The 16,059-nt window shown below is 34.2% G+C and overlaps 2 protein-coding genes across 5 annotated transcripts in view; one reads left to right on the top strand and one right to left on the bottom strand.

Moving 5' to 3' along the window:
* The window catches only part of TARBP1 (tRNA guanosine 2 -O-methyltransferase TARBP1), a 77,016-nt gene extending 69,000 nt beyond the window's left edge, over positions 1 to 8,016 (top strand). For all 3 annotated transcript variants that reach the window (XM_074262426.1, XM_074262425.1, XM_074262424.1), the window contains exons 27-30: positions 2,819 to 3,010; positions 6,717 to 6,841; positions 7,225 to 7,361; positions 7,691 to 8,016. In XM_074262426.1, the coding sequence (XP_074118527.1) occupies positions 2,819 to 3,010; positions 6,717 to 6,841; positions 7,225 to 7,361; positions 7,691 to 7,856 (620 nt within the window). In that variant the 3' untranslated portion in view covers positions 7,857 to 8,016. The remainder of the gene's footprint in view (positions 1 to 2,818; positions 3,011 to 6,716; positions 6,842 to 7,224; positions 7,362 to 7,690) is intronic.
* A 1,319-nt stretch (positions 8,017 to 9,335) lies between these two features.
* On the bottom strand, positions 9,336 to 15,334 carry COA6 (cytochrome c oxidase assembly factor 6). Of its 2 annotated transcripts, none has more exons than XM_074262427.1 (3): positions 15,145 to 15,334; positions 13,867 to 14,018; positions 9,336 to 9,666 (listed from the first exon to the last, which is right to left on the bottom strand). In XM_074262427.1, the coding sequence occupies exons 2-3, from the start codon at positions 14,008 to 14,010 to the stop codon at positions 9,571 to 9,573; spliced, it is 240 nt and encodes a 79-aa protein (XP_074118528.1). In that variant the 5' UTR covers positions 14,011 to 14,018; positions 15,145 to 15,334; the 3' UTR covers positions 9,336 to 9,570. The 2 variants fall into 2 exon arrangements, with proteins under 2 accessions (XP_074118528.1, XP_074118529.1); XM_074262428.1 differs by lacking the exon at positions 15,145 to 15,334 and adding an exon at positions 15,003 to 15,135.
* Between the last annotated feature and the right edge of the window lie 725 nt (positions 15,335 to 16,059).

The following is a 16,059-nucleotide window of genomic DNA, read 5'->3' as shown; positions in this document are numbered from 1 at the left end:
AAAAGCAACAGTGGGCCTGGAAAGTGAGTCTACATGGAGAAGGATAAGAGCTGGAGGAGATTCAAGGAGAGGACTCTGCACTACATCTGGCTTGACGGGGCTCTCTGCAGGAAGGGAAGTCACTTCTAAGGACAAGAGTTAACAGCAACTGACTGGAGACAAAGGTTCACTACAGGAAGAAGAATCTGTCTGAGAGATTTGAGTAGACACAGCAGATCTCTTCCCAGAGAGCGATCCGGCAGCTTCTGGAGACGACAGCTCGCTACACTAAATGACTTTTCTAGTTTTACTTCTTTATTCTAACCTTGCAGTGGCTAGAATATTATTATAGGACAAATTAAAGACAGTCTATAAGTTTTGCTTTAATAAAATCTACGCGTAAAAATTTGACTTTAACATATGCAATTGATGATTTCTATCTCAAAGGATTCTTTACTGATCAAACAGATCTATTTTGCTTTTAAGGAGCAGGTTAATTAAGTATGTATAAAATAATTTATGAGAATTTTTATAGGACATATTAATTAATTACTTGTGTTTAGAAGCATATTAAATTAATGTTAAAAATACAGTTCTGATAGACTCTGTTGTTACCTTTTGGTTTGATACCATCTATATCTCCCCCATCATAACCTCTCTTTCCCTTCTCAGAGTCCTGTCCCTTATAATAAAAAAAATTTAAAAAGAGGGGAAATTTTAACTTAAAAATGAAATAACTAACAAAACACATTTTAAAATATATTTTTTATTTTATTAAATATTTTCCAAATGTATAAAAAAATTTAACATTAGAATTCAGCTGTTCTCTTTCTTTGAAATTATCTTGGATCATTGTCCTAACTGGGTAGCTAAGTTACAGTTGGTAACTTATTATTATTATTAATATTATATATTGCTCTTATTGTGTACAGTCTTTTCCTAGTTCTTATGCTCACTTCCCTTTGCAGTCAGTATATATATATGTCATAATTTCTCATCAGCACAGTGGTATTCCATCACAGTCATATGGCACAACTTGTTCATCAATTAAAAAATTGATGAACATCTTGATTTCCATTTCTTTGTAAGCGCTATGTTTTTTGTAAAAATAGGTCTTCTCTCTCTCTCTCTCTCTCTCTCTCTCTCTCTCTCTCTCTTAAAATCTCATTGCAGTACAGATGTAGTTATGGTATTGCTGCATCAAAGGGTATACACAATTTGATACACCTTTGGACATAGTTCTGAATTATTCTCTGGGATTCTTTGACCAGTTCATAACTTCAGCAATTAACAAAAGACATAGAACAAGTCTGACATTATTTAGTGTTCCACACCAATGTTCCCTCCCTTCTTTGCTAAGAAGAGAGAAAGTTGGCTTCTCATTCTTTTCTTTTGAGCTAAGGTTGATCATTATAATTTCACAGCTTTCTATTTCATTTGTCTTGTTATTATTTCCCTTTTTTGTTGTGGTCATTGTGTATGCTTTTTCTGCTTCTGCTTAGTTTACTTGTCTCAGTTTATAAGATATTTCTCATTTTTTTTTTTTTTAATAACAGTAGTATTTCATTGTATATATCTTCCTTACCTTGTTTAGTCATTCCCCTTCGAGGACCTATTCTGTTTCCAATTCCTTGCTTTTGCAATAGCTTCTATTTTGGTATATATAACTAACTGTGGAATCTCTGGGTCAAAGGGTGTGAATTTTTTAGTTGTTTTCTGTACATAAAGTTTTCCAGACCGTTTTCTAGTTTCCCAGAAATTCTTAGATAATTTGTTTTCTAGCTTATCACATATTGGCATATTAAATTAAATTATTTTTTATTCTTTATTATTATTGTTTCATTAATCCTTTTTTAAAAAGAGTACCAAATATTTTTATTGATTACTGTTAATAAAATAGTTTGAGGAATGGAAGTGATATTACCCCTTCATTTCTCCTTTTAAAGATTATTTTATCTTCTTATTCCTCCAAATATTTTGTTATTATTTTATATAATTATATAGAGTATACCTATGATAATTTTACTGGCATAGCATTAAATATATAGATCAATTTAGAAAGTGGTATCATTAAATATCCCTTCAGTTATTTAAGTGAATTTCTTTAAGGAATAAGTTGTGATTGTATTCATATAAGTTTTGAATATATTCTATTAAATTAACTCATATTTTGTGGTTTTTGTATTTTTTGAATGTAACTTTTCATTTATTCTCTTTTGTTGATATGTAGAAATGTTAATTTTTGTGGATTTATTTTTATTACCTTAATGAAGCTATTGTTTTGGTTAGTTTCTTTCCTAATTCCCTGAGATTTCTTAAGTAAACCATAATATAATTAGAAATCTCTAGACCTTTTGTTTCTCTTGTAATTTTTTGCTGCTATTCATAATTCTAGAACTACATCAGGTAACAGGGAAAAGGAGCATTTTTGCTTTATTTCTATATTTATTGAGAAAGCTTTTAGTATTTTTCCAATGCACATAAGACTAAGCTTTCTGTTTTAGATACTTTTTATCATATTAAAATGTCTTCCCATGAATATGCGTTGTAGGTTTATTAGTCTAAATGTACCTTGTCAAAGGCTTTTTCAAATGCATTGTGTTGATCTAATCATGTGGTTTTTGCATTTCTCAAAATATAATTGTATTGTTTCTCTCATTTTAAACCTTCCTTGCATCCCCAGTATATGATCTATTTTGGCCAGATCTAGTGAATGATTTTCAAAAAATAAATTGCTGCAATTTTTTTGGCCAGGATTTTATTTCAAAATTTTCAATTAATATTCATTAATGATATTGGTTCAGACAATTTGGTTCATCTTGATTTTTTTTCCCCCCAGGTTCCAACTCAGTCGAAGGAGACAGCCAATTAGAATGGATTGATGTTCAAAAGAAGGTAATCCCTTGGAAAAATAATGTTCCTGATTTAGAACTTGATTTGGTATTTCAAGATCGTGCTGCCAAACTTGGAAAATCCATTAGCAGATTGATTGTAGTCGCTTCACTCATTGATAAGCCAACCAATTTAGGAGGTAATAATCATAGTTTTATAGTTTGGTTTCTTGACTTTTCTCTTTGACAATTTTTACTAACTTATAAAATTTTTACTTGGCTCTTGTTACATTTACCAGTATTATAAGGTGATGCATTTGCTGTCTTTATGTCTTTAATACTATATTGATGATATCTGCCCTTTGAAAGAAAGGAAAAGATCCAGAGTAATCCCTTAATTCAGTAATTCCTGTATACTTTTGTTTTGTCTATATTAAAATATTTATCCTGGTCTGTTAAAACATTTTCAAGTCAGACATATCAGTGATTATAAAAGCAAGAAAACTGTGTGACATGGTTGATCCTAAACAAGGAAATATTTGTGGCTTAAGGTGGAAACACAGAAGCTATCAATCAATTATAGGGCAAGGAGGTAAAGATACAGAGTGGTTGCTGGATGTATGCAGTTCACAGCAGGAAGAAGGAAGGGATGGTCCCATGGAGAAGTTGCTCCTCAGTTAAAGTTAACTCCTTATCAATGTAGGAAGGAGCTATTGGTATATCATTTCCTCAACTATGACAATAAATACCTCCAAAACAATTACTGTTGCTTCTGCAACAGCCAATACCTCCATAACTAGTATAGCATGTTGACACACTAGTGCTAGAAGCCAGCATCTTCCAAACAGCAGTAATATTTTGACACATGTCATGCACATTAGGATGGCCTGCACACTAGGTGACCTACTGTAGATTGACTACTGACATAATAGTGAAACAAAAAAGGTCATAGTTTTATGGTCATGAGCATGGAAAAAGCCTTAGGTACTGCTTTTTTTTCCCCATTATCCTCAGTTGTGTTTCTTATCTCAGATGTGAAAGTCAAGGAGGTGTCTCTAACTAAAAGTTGCATGGTAGAAGGAAGTTAACCACATGCAAATTTCAGAAAAGAGAGTTTTATTTAAAACAGAAAGCTTGTTAGTACAAAGACTAGTTCTAAGGAAGATATAAAGCATACTCAATATATCTAAGAGAGAATTCATTACATTTTCCCCTAAACCCACCCTCCTCTTAATTTTACTATTTCTGTTGAATATACCACCGTCCTTCCAGTCACATAAATTCAGAATTTACAAGTCATTTTTGAATCTTCATTCACTCACTTTTTATATTTATTTTTTACTTATTTAATTTAATAATTAGTTTTCTAGTAGTCTTTTCTCTTCACCACCACAGCATCTCCCATCCAAGATACGAGAACTACCCTAGTCTAGGCCTTTACCAGCTCTCACCTGGATTGATGCAGAAGTTTCCTTATTGATCTAGCTGCTTCAACTCTATTCTCCCTACAATCCTCCATTCATTTGTTAAATTGACATATTTTAGAGAACAAGTCCCACCTTGTAACCCCTCTGTTCAGGAAACTTAAGTGGCTCCCCATTTCTTTTTTTGTTAAAAAATGGAATCTCTTGGCACATAAAACCCTTCATAATCTACTTCTTTTCCCCAGACTAATCACACATTACTTGCCCATATACACTTCAGTTGAGTCACATTGTCCTGTTGATTGTTTCCTGTATATATGAGTTCTCATGTCCTGTCTTTGAGATGCTTTTACATGAGTTTTCCATGCTTAAAATGTTCTTCCTCCTCAGCTCTGCTTTTTGGGGTCATAGATTTTCTTTTTGGCTTATTTCATGTGCATCTCCATCAGTCTTTCAGGATTCTCTCTCTTGTTAGTCTCTCCTCTCCCTATCACGTGTTTATTTTGTCTCTCTGTACTCACTCCTTGGACCCCCCAGTTGAATGTTAGCTCCCATAAGGGCAGGGGCTGTTTTGCTTTTCTGTTTGTATCCTAGTATTTTGCATATTACCTGGCATATAGTAGGCACTAAAAACATGGTGATTGAAAAATTGGTAGGGTTATGGCGATTTTTTTTTTGAGGCCACCACAATATAACACATAGTATGTCTCAGCTTATCCTTCCCTGCTACTTATAAATAGTATCTTTCAGTCTCTGAAAATCAATAAAAGGAATATTGTAATTTCATTTCCTTCTTGTGATAGTATAATTTAGAAACTTTTTCTTCCCCATTTCAATCCTGGTTTTTCACAAGTCTCAGATTTTAAAATATTCATCAATCTAACTTCTCCACAAAGTCCTCATCCTGCTATAAAAATAATACAATATTCTCAAGTACTATGCTAGTAGAATGATGATCCCACCAAGATTGAAAAACTTCAGACAAGCAGCTAGTGATCAATCAATCAATCTGCCAAGATCTGTGCTAGGCACTAGAGATCTGAATGAAAAGAATGAAACTCCTATTAACAGTGAGTGGAGCTGAGTTCATATTAAATATATCCAGCAAAAATACAGTTAATAAAAGTACTTAAAAATAAAGCATTTTGGGATTTGGGAGGGAGGAACCTGCCTCCTGCTTCATGCAGAAGATGGGACCTGAGTTTAGACCTTTTTTCCCCAAGACTCAGGAGGAACTTTATTTTTCCAAATATATGTAAAGATAGTTTTCAACATTCATTTTTGTAAAACTTTGTGTTCCAAATTTGTCTTCCTCCTTTTCTTACCAGATATAGATTAGATAGATGCAAATATTTTAAACATATTTCTATATTTGTCATGTTGTATCAATATAATTAGCTTAAAAAAAAGGGAAGAAAACTATGAGAAAAAAAAAATCAATATAAATGTACTTTTTTTTTTTTTTTTTTTTTGAGGCAATTGGAGTTAAGTGACTTGCCCAGAGTCACACAGCTAGGAAGTGTTAAGTGTCTGGGGTCAGATTTGAACTCAGGTCCTCTTGTACTTCAGGGTTGGTGCTCTAATCACTGTGCTACCTAGCTGCCCCTACCTGAGCTTATATCTTAAAAGAAGACAGTAACTTGGTGAGGTTGGGAGGCAGCCAGTGCATAGGCAAGGTGAGAGTTTGTGTGTATTTAGTGAAAAGAGAGAAGGCTGGTTTTACTGGATTGCAGAGTGTCCAGAAAGTAATGTCCAGTAAGGGTGGGAAAACAAAAAGGAGTTTACATTTCATTCTAGTGGCAGCAGAAAGCCTGGAATTGACTGAGAAGGGCAGCACCTTGTCAGATCTGTGATTAAGGAAAATCACTAGCAGTGGATAGGATGAACTGGAAAGATGGGAGACTTAAGACATGGAGATCATTTAGATTTTAGGTGAGATGAGGATAACCTGCACTCAAGATGTAGACCTACACTCTGTAGGAATAGAGAAGGGTTTGGATGCAAGAAAATATTATGAAGGTAGAAATAAGAACTGGCAAGTCACTGATCAGGAAGGGTGCTGGAAAATGAGGAGTCCTGATTAATGTTGAGATCAGAAGCTGATACATTAGGTGATGTGACAGAAATAGGCAAGTTTAAAAGAAGAGACAGTTTAAAGGGAAAGATAGTGTCCAATTTTTAGACATGTTAACTTGAACTGTATCTGCTAAGATTAGAGGCTCATCACCAATTTGCCTTCGGGTGACACTTCTTTGGGCCACAGCAAATTTCAGAGGCCATCTTCTAATATAGTTATGATTGAGTAGCCATCTATATTATTAAGAGGCATTCATATAGGCAAGTTACAAATTCATAAAGTTTTAAAGTAAACCATTCTGTGTAAACTTAATATTATAAAAAATTCCCACCCCCTTTCCCTCACCCATTCCCCTAATAGGCAAGTAAGCCAATATACAACATTGTTTTTAATTTGATTTTATAGGTCTATGCCGGACCTGTGAAATATTTGGGGCCTCAGCTCTAGTAGTAGGTAGCCTTCATTGTATCAATGATAAGCAGTTTCAGTATCTCAGTGTTTCTGCAGAACAGTGGCTTCCTCTGGTGGAGGTGAGTAAAAAAAATAATTTACTATGTAATATCTTATTTGGAAATGTTTTGTAGAGTTCTTGTCTTTTTTAAATAGCATTTTTGTGGAAATTTTACAGTAAGCCAATTGTAAAATACTGTATAACACTACCTCCTCCCTCATTTATGGTTATTAGCATAGTGTGGTTTTTATTGAAGTGAACCAGTTATCTCAATTTAAGTCAATCTTAGTGTAGAGCTATTCATTTTTACATATTTTTCCAGTGTGTGGTAGCCTTTTTGTCTTGAGAATTTTATATGTTAAAACTTATTTCTTGAAATTTTTCTGTTATTGATTTTTGAGAAAGGCTAATGTAGGTTAAATTTTCTAATGTCTGAATTCTTCATCTAAAAATTTTTTTTAGGTAAAACCACTTCAGCTTGTTGATTATTTACAGAAGAAGAAAACAGAAGGCTATACTACCATAGGTGTGGAACAAACTGCTAGAAGTTCAGACTTAACAGAATATTGTTTTCCTGAGAAATCTCTGCTCTTACTGGGGTAATTCCCTTTTGTTAAAAACTTTTTTTCAAAAAGTTCAATAAATTACATACCTTAAGGACAGTGACATGGCATTCACTTTTAAATCTGTTCTAGATAGGGAGTCTTCCTCATCAACTAATGCTTATGTGCTTTATAGAAAGGTTTTCCCCTCCTAATTATTTCACTAATTTTTTACTTTGTGTGGAATGTGACCTTGGGATCATCTATATTTTACATAAGCATTTTTGTCCTTTTATTACTTTCCTTGAATGCCTATATTAAAATCTAGTATATTATCCTATCATTTTGACTAAGTGAAAAGCTGTCTTTGTTCCTTTTCTCATCAGAAATGAACGTGAGGGAATCCCAGCAAACCTGATTCAGCATTTGGATGTGTGTGTGGAAATTCCTCAACATGGCATCATACGCTCCCTTAATGTTCACGTGAGTGGAGCTTTACTAATTTGGGAGTATACTAGGCAACAGATGATCAAACAAAGAGATGTAAAGTAATTACCAAAAGAGAAGTTTTGTGCCTTATCTGAAATTTATGGTGCTACGGAGACATTTTTAAACTCTACATGCACTTACAGAATAGGCTAAGAAAATTTTGTATGTTTTGTGATATAATTATTTTAATGGTTTAAAATATTAAATATAACTTTGTAATGAGCAATTTTGAGTCCTGTGTTTATTTTCTAATAAAAATTGTAGCTCTATCATTCATATTTCAAGAAAGTTCAGAGCCCTGTTCTAGGAAAGTAATTTTCACAGAGTTTAGATAGGACACAGTCTTTGCTTTCAGAGTACCTACTACTATTACATTAATGTCATTTATAAAGATAGCAAAAATATAAAACACATGATTACTTAAATGAGAGGGATTAGAAAACATCTTTATGAAGTCTCAAGGGTAGTGGTCAATCATCATCAGGGTTGGTAGGAATTTTATTCCTTAAATCAAAATTCAATCAATATATGGAAGGTAGAGTTGAATTGCAGTATAGTTGATGGGAAGCTTTGATTTTTTTTTAAACAAGGCAGTAAGTGTTAATTGTCTAATTTGAATTCACATTTGATCTCAGGTCCTCCTGACTCCAAGGCCAATACTCTATCCACTGAGCCCTCTAGTTGCCCATTGATAGGAAGCTTCGTGGAATCTTTATAGTTTCTTCACATAAATTAGTTAATGTGATTGAGTCAGAGAACCTGGGTTCAAATTCCAACAATTCTGAACCTCTATTCCTTCATTTGTGAAATGAAAAGTTTGGATTAGATTATTTATAAAATCCCTTTAACTTCTAGTTCTCTAATCATTTGATTTTCATAGTAGCCTTGAAAAATTTTCTAGATAAAGAAACATGGTTTCAGAGAAGAAAATGCAAGATGGCCTTCTGAAGCCTACTGTTTTCCAATATGCTGAAAAGAGTTTTAAAAAATGATTGTTAAAAATTGTTTTTACATGTAATTGGAAAAAATTAAAATTCTTTTTTTCAAAGGGATTATGGGAAAAGGGTATAGTTTCATTTATAAAGTATCGTTTGTGTCCAGTTATTCTTTTATAACTGCTTCTGAAAACAAAGAGAGTAAGAATAGAAGTATATAAATCAAGAGAGTTTGTCATGACAATCATTTAACAATGTGAACCCAGGTTATGAGCTCTTGATTTAAATTTTCTTGAGAGAGGCTATATTATTTATAAATTAACTGTTTATCAACTGTCACATGTAGCAAAATGCTTAATTTTACTCTAACATAAACCATCCCCCTTGAAATTTTACATTATATCTTCTTAGAGTGTCTGCTTTCAAGTTTTTTCATCATTCAAGTAAAATATTGATGCATATATAAACACTTAAAAGTAATAATTCTAAAAATACTTATTTCATCAAAATTCAAATAGTTGACATCTAAAAAAAGAAAAAAATAACTTTTCTGTTTATTTACTTTGTTTTATGAAAATGAACAATAAAACCCACATCACAAGATAAATTAAGTGTTCTATGACACTTTATTCAAGTTATTCCCTGGATAAATTAAATATTCTAACCCAACAAGATTCTTGATCATTTCCAGTAATGTTGAGAGCGGGAGAACTGTTGACAATGAGTCCGATCAAATGCCATACTTCATAATTCAGGCAATCTGGTATTCAAAGAAATATTTATTGATGTCCACAAAGAAGTCTTAGTATTTGTAAGTTTGTTTGTTTTATTTTAACAAAGAACTATGATGTTGCTGTTCTTTCTGAAGGTTCAAATTGTCCAGCTTCAAACTTTTCTTTGAACTTTAAGTAATCTCTTCTTTTATCAAAATGTTTGATCTATTAAAGAGAAAACGAAATTAAGGGAGTCAAAGTAAAAAGGACACTGCAGCATGGCAAAGTGAGCAAAGATTTGAAAGCAGTCAATAAATTAAATCATTATCTGAACAGCATGTCATAGAATCAAGATTTAAAACTAAAATGCTAAATCAGTATAAGTTGATGGAAAAGTTTTCCTAAAAATATTAAGATTTCATTAGAAAGGATGATAATGTTTAAGCTTTTTAAGCTTAAGATAGCCTGCAACAAGGAAGAGTTATAAATAAGTATAACTTTAAAAAGTTAATAAGGGGCAACTAGATGGCACAGTGGATAGATCGCCAGCCCTGAAGTCAAGAGCACCTGAGTTCAAATTTGACCTCAGACACTTAATGCTTCCCAGCTATGAGATTCTAGGCAAATCACTTAACCTCTATTGCCTCAGCCAAAAAAAAAAAGTAATGGTAGGGTTGGTAACCAAGATGCTTTCTAGAAGGTGCTTGAATACCCTAAGAATATGTTTCTACCCTCTCAGAAAAAAAAAAAAAAAAGATAAAACCTGAATGAATATGACTAATGATTTTAATAGTCAATTTAAAGTTACTATATCCAAAATAAAATCTAATTTTATATACACTATCTTCTAATAAAATGTCATCTTTACAACTTAATGCTTACTATTGCTAATAAAATTATTAATTTAAAAATGATTTTTGAGTTGCCTTTTACACTAAAGTAACTATGTCAAATCATTAGTATAAATACATTAAATAAATTATTTTATACAAAAAGTACTTCATATTGTAGGAGCTTTGTCATGATGTAGATGTGACTTTGGGCTCCTGAAGATTATATCCAAGTTAGAAAAAGCTACCAGTGGAAAAAAGCTGTGGCAGGCCTTCCCATTGTGAGAAGGGCTTTAAATGTGAGTGTGGGGAAGGGACTTGAGAAAGAATTCTCTTTCCCTCGTTTTATAGATGAAGAAACTGAGACCCAAAAAGGTTATGTGCCAAAAGTTACAATGTGGGCAAAACTAGTTTTTGAATCAAAGTCCTCTGATTCCAATTCAAATTTTTTAACACTACATCAGTGCCTTTATGGAACTATCATGGAACAAAACACAAGAAATCCTTATTTGCAAAATATTTCTATAGTATGCCTCTTTATGAGACTTTATTTAAAAGACTATACATATATTTATACCATTTGTTCATAATATAATAATCCTACTATGCCACTAAGAAATGAGAAATTGGAATTCAGATTGAAAAGGGAAAAAGTGAGGAAGAAAACAAAATGCAAGCAAACAACAAAAAGAATGAAAATGCTATGTTGTGATCCACACTGAATTTCCACAATCCTCTCTCTCTGGGTACAGATGGCTCTCTACATCATAAGATCATTGGAACTGGCCTGAATCATCTCATCATCAACAATTTCTAAAATATGTATTACAAAAAGCCATAACGTGAGTTAGCACTATATAATGGAAAGATCACTGGACTGAGAACCCAGGAGTACCTGAGATTATCACAAAGTTAATAAGTGACCTTGGGCAAGTTCTTGAGGTATCTTAAGCTTGAGCTTCTGTATAAAAGTAAGGAGCCTGCACTGATGACATCTTGCTAACTTCTCCCAGAGTAAATACCAGATGGCTTTAATAGGCATTAGGGCTGGATGAAAAAACTTTTATGGAATAATGCAGATTGGTATTTTTTCTAGACTTTAAGAGCTGCCTATGGTACTATGACTTTTTAAGATCAACACAGCTAGTCTAGGTCAAAGGCAGAACTTGAAATAAGGATATCTTGTCTCTAAAAACTATGCTGTGCTGTTTTCAATAATATCATTGATATGTTTATATTTAGGACTCTGAAAGGAATGAGTTTTTTCCTTTCATTAAGAAATATTTTTATTAATAACAAAAAATGTCAATTTCTATTTAATTTTTTTAAAGAAAATAATTCACTGATATTTATCTATCCTGACAAAACTATAGACAGAAATGATGTGAACTACTAACAAGTATATAGTGTTTTTTCAACAGGAAATCTGTAAGAAGAAATTATCCATATATGACACTCCTTGGATCAAACCTCATCACCCCACCTATACTTTACCTTCAATTGTTATCTCTTCCACATCACTAGAGTTAGGGATACCAGTGCTCCTATAGCCTGGAAAATCTGTGTAAAACTTTTTGGACCTCCCTTTTGTACCTGAGGAGTTGTCTGAATTTTTTCCTTTTTTTCTTTTAGGGATAGGAATTGCTGGGTTAAAAGCATCTTAATGTAAAATTTTTGGTTAAATATTTGGTCACACAATACATAACACTAAAAATACTAAATACTAAAAAGGGAAGTTTCTATTTTATCCCATAGACAATAGAGAGCCTATGATTATTGATTAAAAAATCATCTTTTTTTTAAGGAAAATCACGTTGGCATAATAGAGTGAAGAGTCTTGAAGCAGGGAGATCAATTAGAAGGATACTGTAATAGTACAATAAGAGATAATAAATCTAATGTGGAAACAAAAAAACTGTTAATTGACTCAATTATCAAAAAAGTATAACTTTCAATCCAAATGAAAACTTAAGTAGTTTTACAAATTAGGCAAATACTTATACTGACTTTCACTGCTACATTTTTACACTCTCCTCCTGAAATGTCCCTTTATTTTTTAGGTTTCATGCAAAATGAATTTATTTACAACTTGATCTTTAAAATCTTACTCAGTTCTAACATGAGATAAAGTGTGGAAAGTACAAATAAAGCTAATTGTGGTTATCCTATTCAACATAATAAAACCAAGAATAAATAACACAGCAAAGATAGCAGCCAGCAAGCATTTTCTGAATTCCTATTACCCAGGAGTAAAATGTAAAAATTGAAATAGTTCTTGCCAAAAGGAAGATTACCCTCTGTTCAAGGAAGACAACAGGGAAACACAAGAGTATCTCTAAAATATAAAATAAAAAAACAAATACAAAGTAATTTGGGAAGGAAGGTATTAAGATTTGGGGTATAGGGTGGTTCAGGAATGGTTCTCAGGTAGTATTTGAGCTCAGCACTGAACAAAATTTGAGCTTTTAAGGGGCAAAGACCATACATTCTATGCATAAAAATGGGGGACAAGGGAGAGAAAATACGTGCAAATGAACAGCAAGAAATGTCAGGAAACAGGACCAAAGATTGAGAAAAGAATAAGATTAAGAAAGTTGGTTAGAGTCAGACTGTAAAGAGTTTTAAATGTCAGAGTTTGTATTTGTTTCTCAAGATAATGGAGAACTAATGAAATCAAGAACCGAGGAGGGATTAGGTCAGATTTGGCTTTAGGAATAATACTTTGGTGGCTGGGTGGAACCAAGACTGGGAAAGGGAGATCAATTAATTAATTAGGAGATTATAGCTATGTTCAAGTGAGAAGTGATGAAGGCCTGGAGCCAAAGTGGAGACAGATGAGAAGGTTTTATCTTAGACAACAGAGAGATAACATTTCCCAGCATCAAGTACCTCTAGTTATTTTTGTCTACCTCCGGAGTTCCCTCTGCCCCACAGCCATCCCTCCCAGGATCAGTGGCAAGCAAGGATAATTTTACTATTGGTTTGGCACCAATAGTAATACTTAGAATTTTTATGTTTTTCTGTTATAGACTATATAACCCTTAAGAAAATTATGGAGAAGACTGCTGATTTACAAAAAATATATTCATTAGATAACCATGGCATATGCTTAAGTGTGGTTCTAGTTTGGAACTGTGCTCAAGTAAAAATGTTTGAAATGTTTTCTGTAAAATTCAAAGTACTATATAAAGGTCAGCTATTGTTCCGTGGGAATCAAGAACTAAGAAGAACTTATCAACCTATTAATAGAATCACACATTTAGAACTGAATGGAATCTCAGAAGTGATATAGTTCAACCTCCTTATTTTATGGATGAGGTAACAGGCTGATTTGTCCAGGGTCACAAAGTAACAGAACTCGGGATGTGAACCCAGGTCTTTTGAATAGACACTGCTAAGCTTTTCCCTCTACCACAAAATACTTCATTTCAGGAACATGAATATTTTTCAAAGTTAACAAACATTTATGAAATGGATACTATGTAGCAAGCACTGTACAAAATGATGTTTATAAAACATCAATAAATTTTATTAAAAATGAAGGTTTGCCTCCTTATCTATTTAAAAAAGATGAGTAAACGCTAGCGTTACTTACCCACTGCTGGGGGCAGCTCGATTCGAAAATGCTTCTTAACTTTTTACACTTAGAGGCATCATCCGTATTTTCATCCAAGCACTTCCAGTAGTCATCGCGAGCTCCCCAACAAACTTGCCTTTCTTTCATGGATGGCGCTGACATTTTTACTTCTATCATAGAAAAAAAGGGGCACTGCTTGAAGAGACCATTTCCTCCTTTACTGTTTAAAAGAAGGCAGATTCCTAGGAGAATCTTCCTCCTAGAGATAACAAGGAGCCAGAGTGCGCTGAACTGCCTTTAAGAACAATCTATAGTTTCACCAATAATGTATCAGTATCTTTTTTCATGACGCTTTCAGAACCGACTTGTTTCCTTTTTTGAAAATTTGCTGGATATAATGATTTACTTGTTTCTTATTAGTAATCCCAAGCAATTTTTCATGCATTTGCTAATAGTTTGCAGTTTGGGGGGGTTTTAGAGGAGAATTTCTTGTTCATATCCTGTGGCCATTTACTTGAAAGGAATATTTTATCCTATCAATTTGTAATTGAGTGTGTGAACTTGAACTTGGTTAACTATATAATTTATGTTACATATGAAGTGATAATACCCTCTGACGTAGGGGCTATGACTTCTCATTTTATAGAGGAGGAAGGAAGATAAAATTATTAGAGATAATAAAGGCAAAGTACAGGTGAAGATATGAGGTACGAGGAGCTAAAATAAGGCACTTTACAATCACTATCTCATTTAATCCCTTCAACAATCAACAGTTATGTGATTTGCCCAGATTTCCCTTCCTCGGAGAAACCAGCCGACAATAACGAGCATTTACGTAGCGCTTGGTACATTTTATCTCATTGGATACCATCCTCGGACGCAGGGACTACGGTTATTCCCATTTTATGGATGAAGAAAAAGAAAGTATGAAAATTAGGGTCTGAACTTGGGTTTGCCAGATTCAAGTCCGACTCTCCAATAAGAAATGGATCCTTAACGGTTTAAAGTTTGTAAAACTTTTGACATCTCTTGTGACCCCGGAGTTCGCGAGGCTACAGGAAGAAAGCGGCCACCTCCTACCTCCCGCTTCCGCCCGCTGGCTCCGCCCCCACCAGCGAGAGTGGAGTCGGTGCCGGGGAAGCCGCTTTCCCTACCCGATAACACGGCTGTGAGGACGGGCCCGACACTCCGCTAGCCGGAAAGCGGTTACAACTCCGCCGTTTCCCTGGGGGAGAGAGGCCTTCTCTCTAAAGCCTGGGGACTACCACCACAATCATTAGCAGAACAGGGCCTTACCTGCTTGGAGGTGAACACTTGGTTCTGACGGTGTGACTCCTTCGAGCCACCGTCTCTGCTCGGCGGAGAGGGCGGGATTTCCTGTGTGTACTCCCCCTTCTCTATTTTGCGAATGATTTCCGTCTGTGGCCGGAAGCTGCTAGTCTGGAGGCCGAGTTGGGAGACTTCAGCCCGGATGTTACGGAGAAAAATAGCCTTAGTGTTTGGAGATCGTGACGTGTCAGATGGTTTTAACGTAGTGACCCCTCCCCCCTCCCTCCCCCCTCCACATACTCCCGGCTGTAACTTTCCTTTTCTTTTCTACTTCCGTCCGACCCAGGATATCTTATCTGATTTTGCTTTCTCGGCTCCTTCCGTGCCTCTGAGCTAAGACTGTAGCCCGGATGCGAGCTCGGGGATGTGGTAGGGGCGGGCCCCCGGGAGGGAGGTGTTTTTTTTTGTTTTTTGTTTTTGTGTAAGGTGAAAGTGTTTTTAGAAACTAAATAAAATACTTGTGCTTTTAGGAAATAACCTTATGAATTAATCACAAAATCATAGAAGTTATAGATTTTGATTAATGGTTCTGACAGGCTAACCTTGACATAGTCACTATTCATCTGCAAAATGGGGGGCTTAATCCCCCTTCCAGATCCAAGTGTACCACTCTGAAAAAGAATGAGCATGAGGGCTGGACCTTTTTATTTTTTTTTTTTGTATAGGAAACTTCCTCTACTCATCAACTTCCTTTTAAAAAAATTCAATTTTCCAATTTCATATAAAAATAGTTGTCAACATTCATTTTTGTAAGACTTTGACTTCCAAATATTTCTCCTCCCTTTCTCCCTTGCCTCCTTTCTCTCCAGGACAGCAAGCAATCCAATACAGGTTATGCATGCACTATCAATTTAAATATATTTCCATATTGATCATTTTGTG

The sequence above is a fragment of the Sminthopsis crassicaudata genome, chromosome 4 (genome assembly GCF_048593235.1).
Source record: "Sminthopsis crassicaudata isolate SCR6 chromosome 4, ASM4859323v1, whole genome shotgun sequence".
Taxonomy (NCBI): domain Eukaryota; kingdom Metazoa; phylum Chordata; class Mammalia; order Dasyuromorphia; family Dasyuridae; genus Sminthopsis; species Sminthopsis crassicaudata.
Note: the sequence above shows the minus strand (reverse complement) of the source record. Positions and strands in the feature narration are given on the sequence as shown.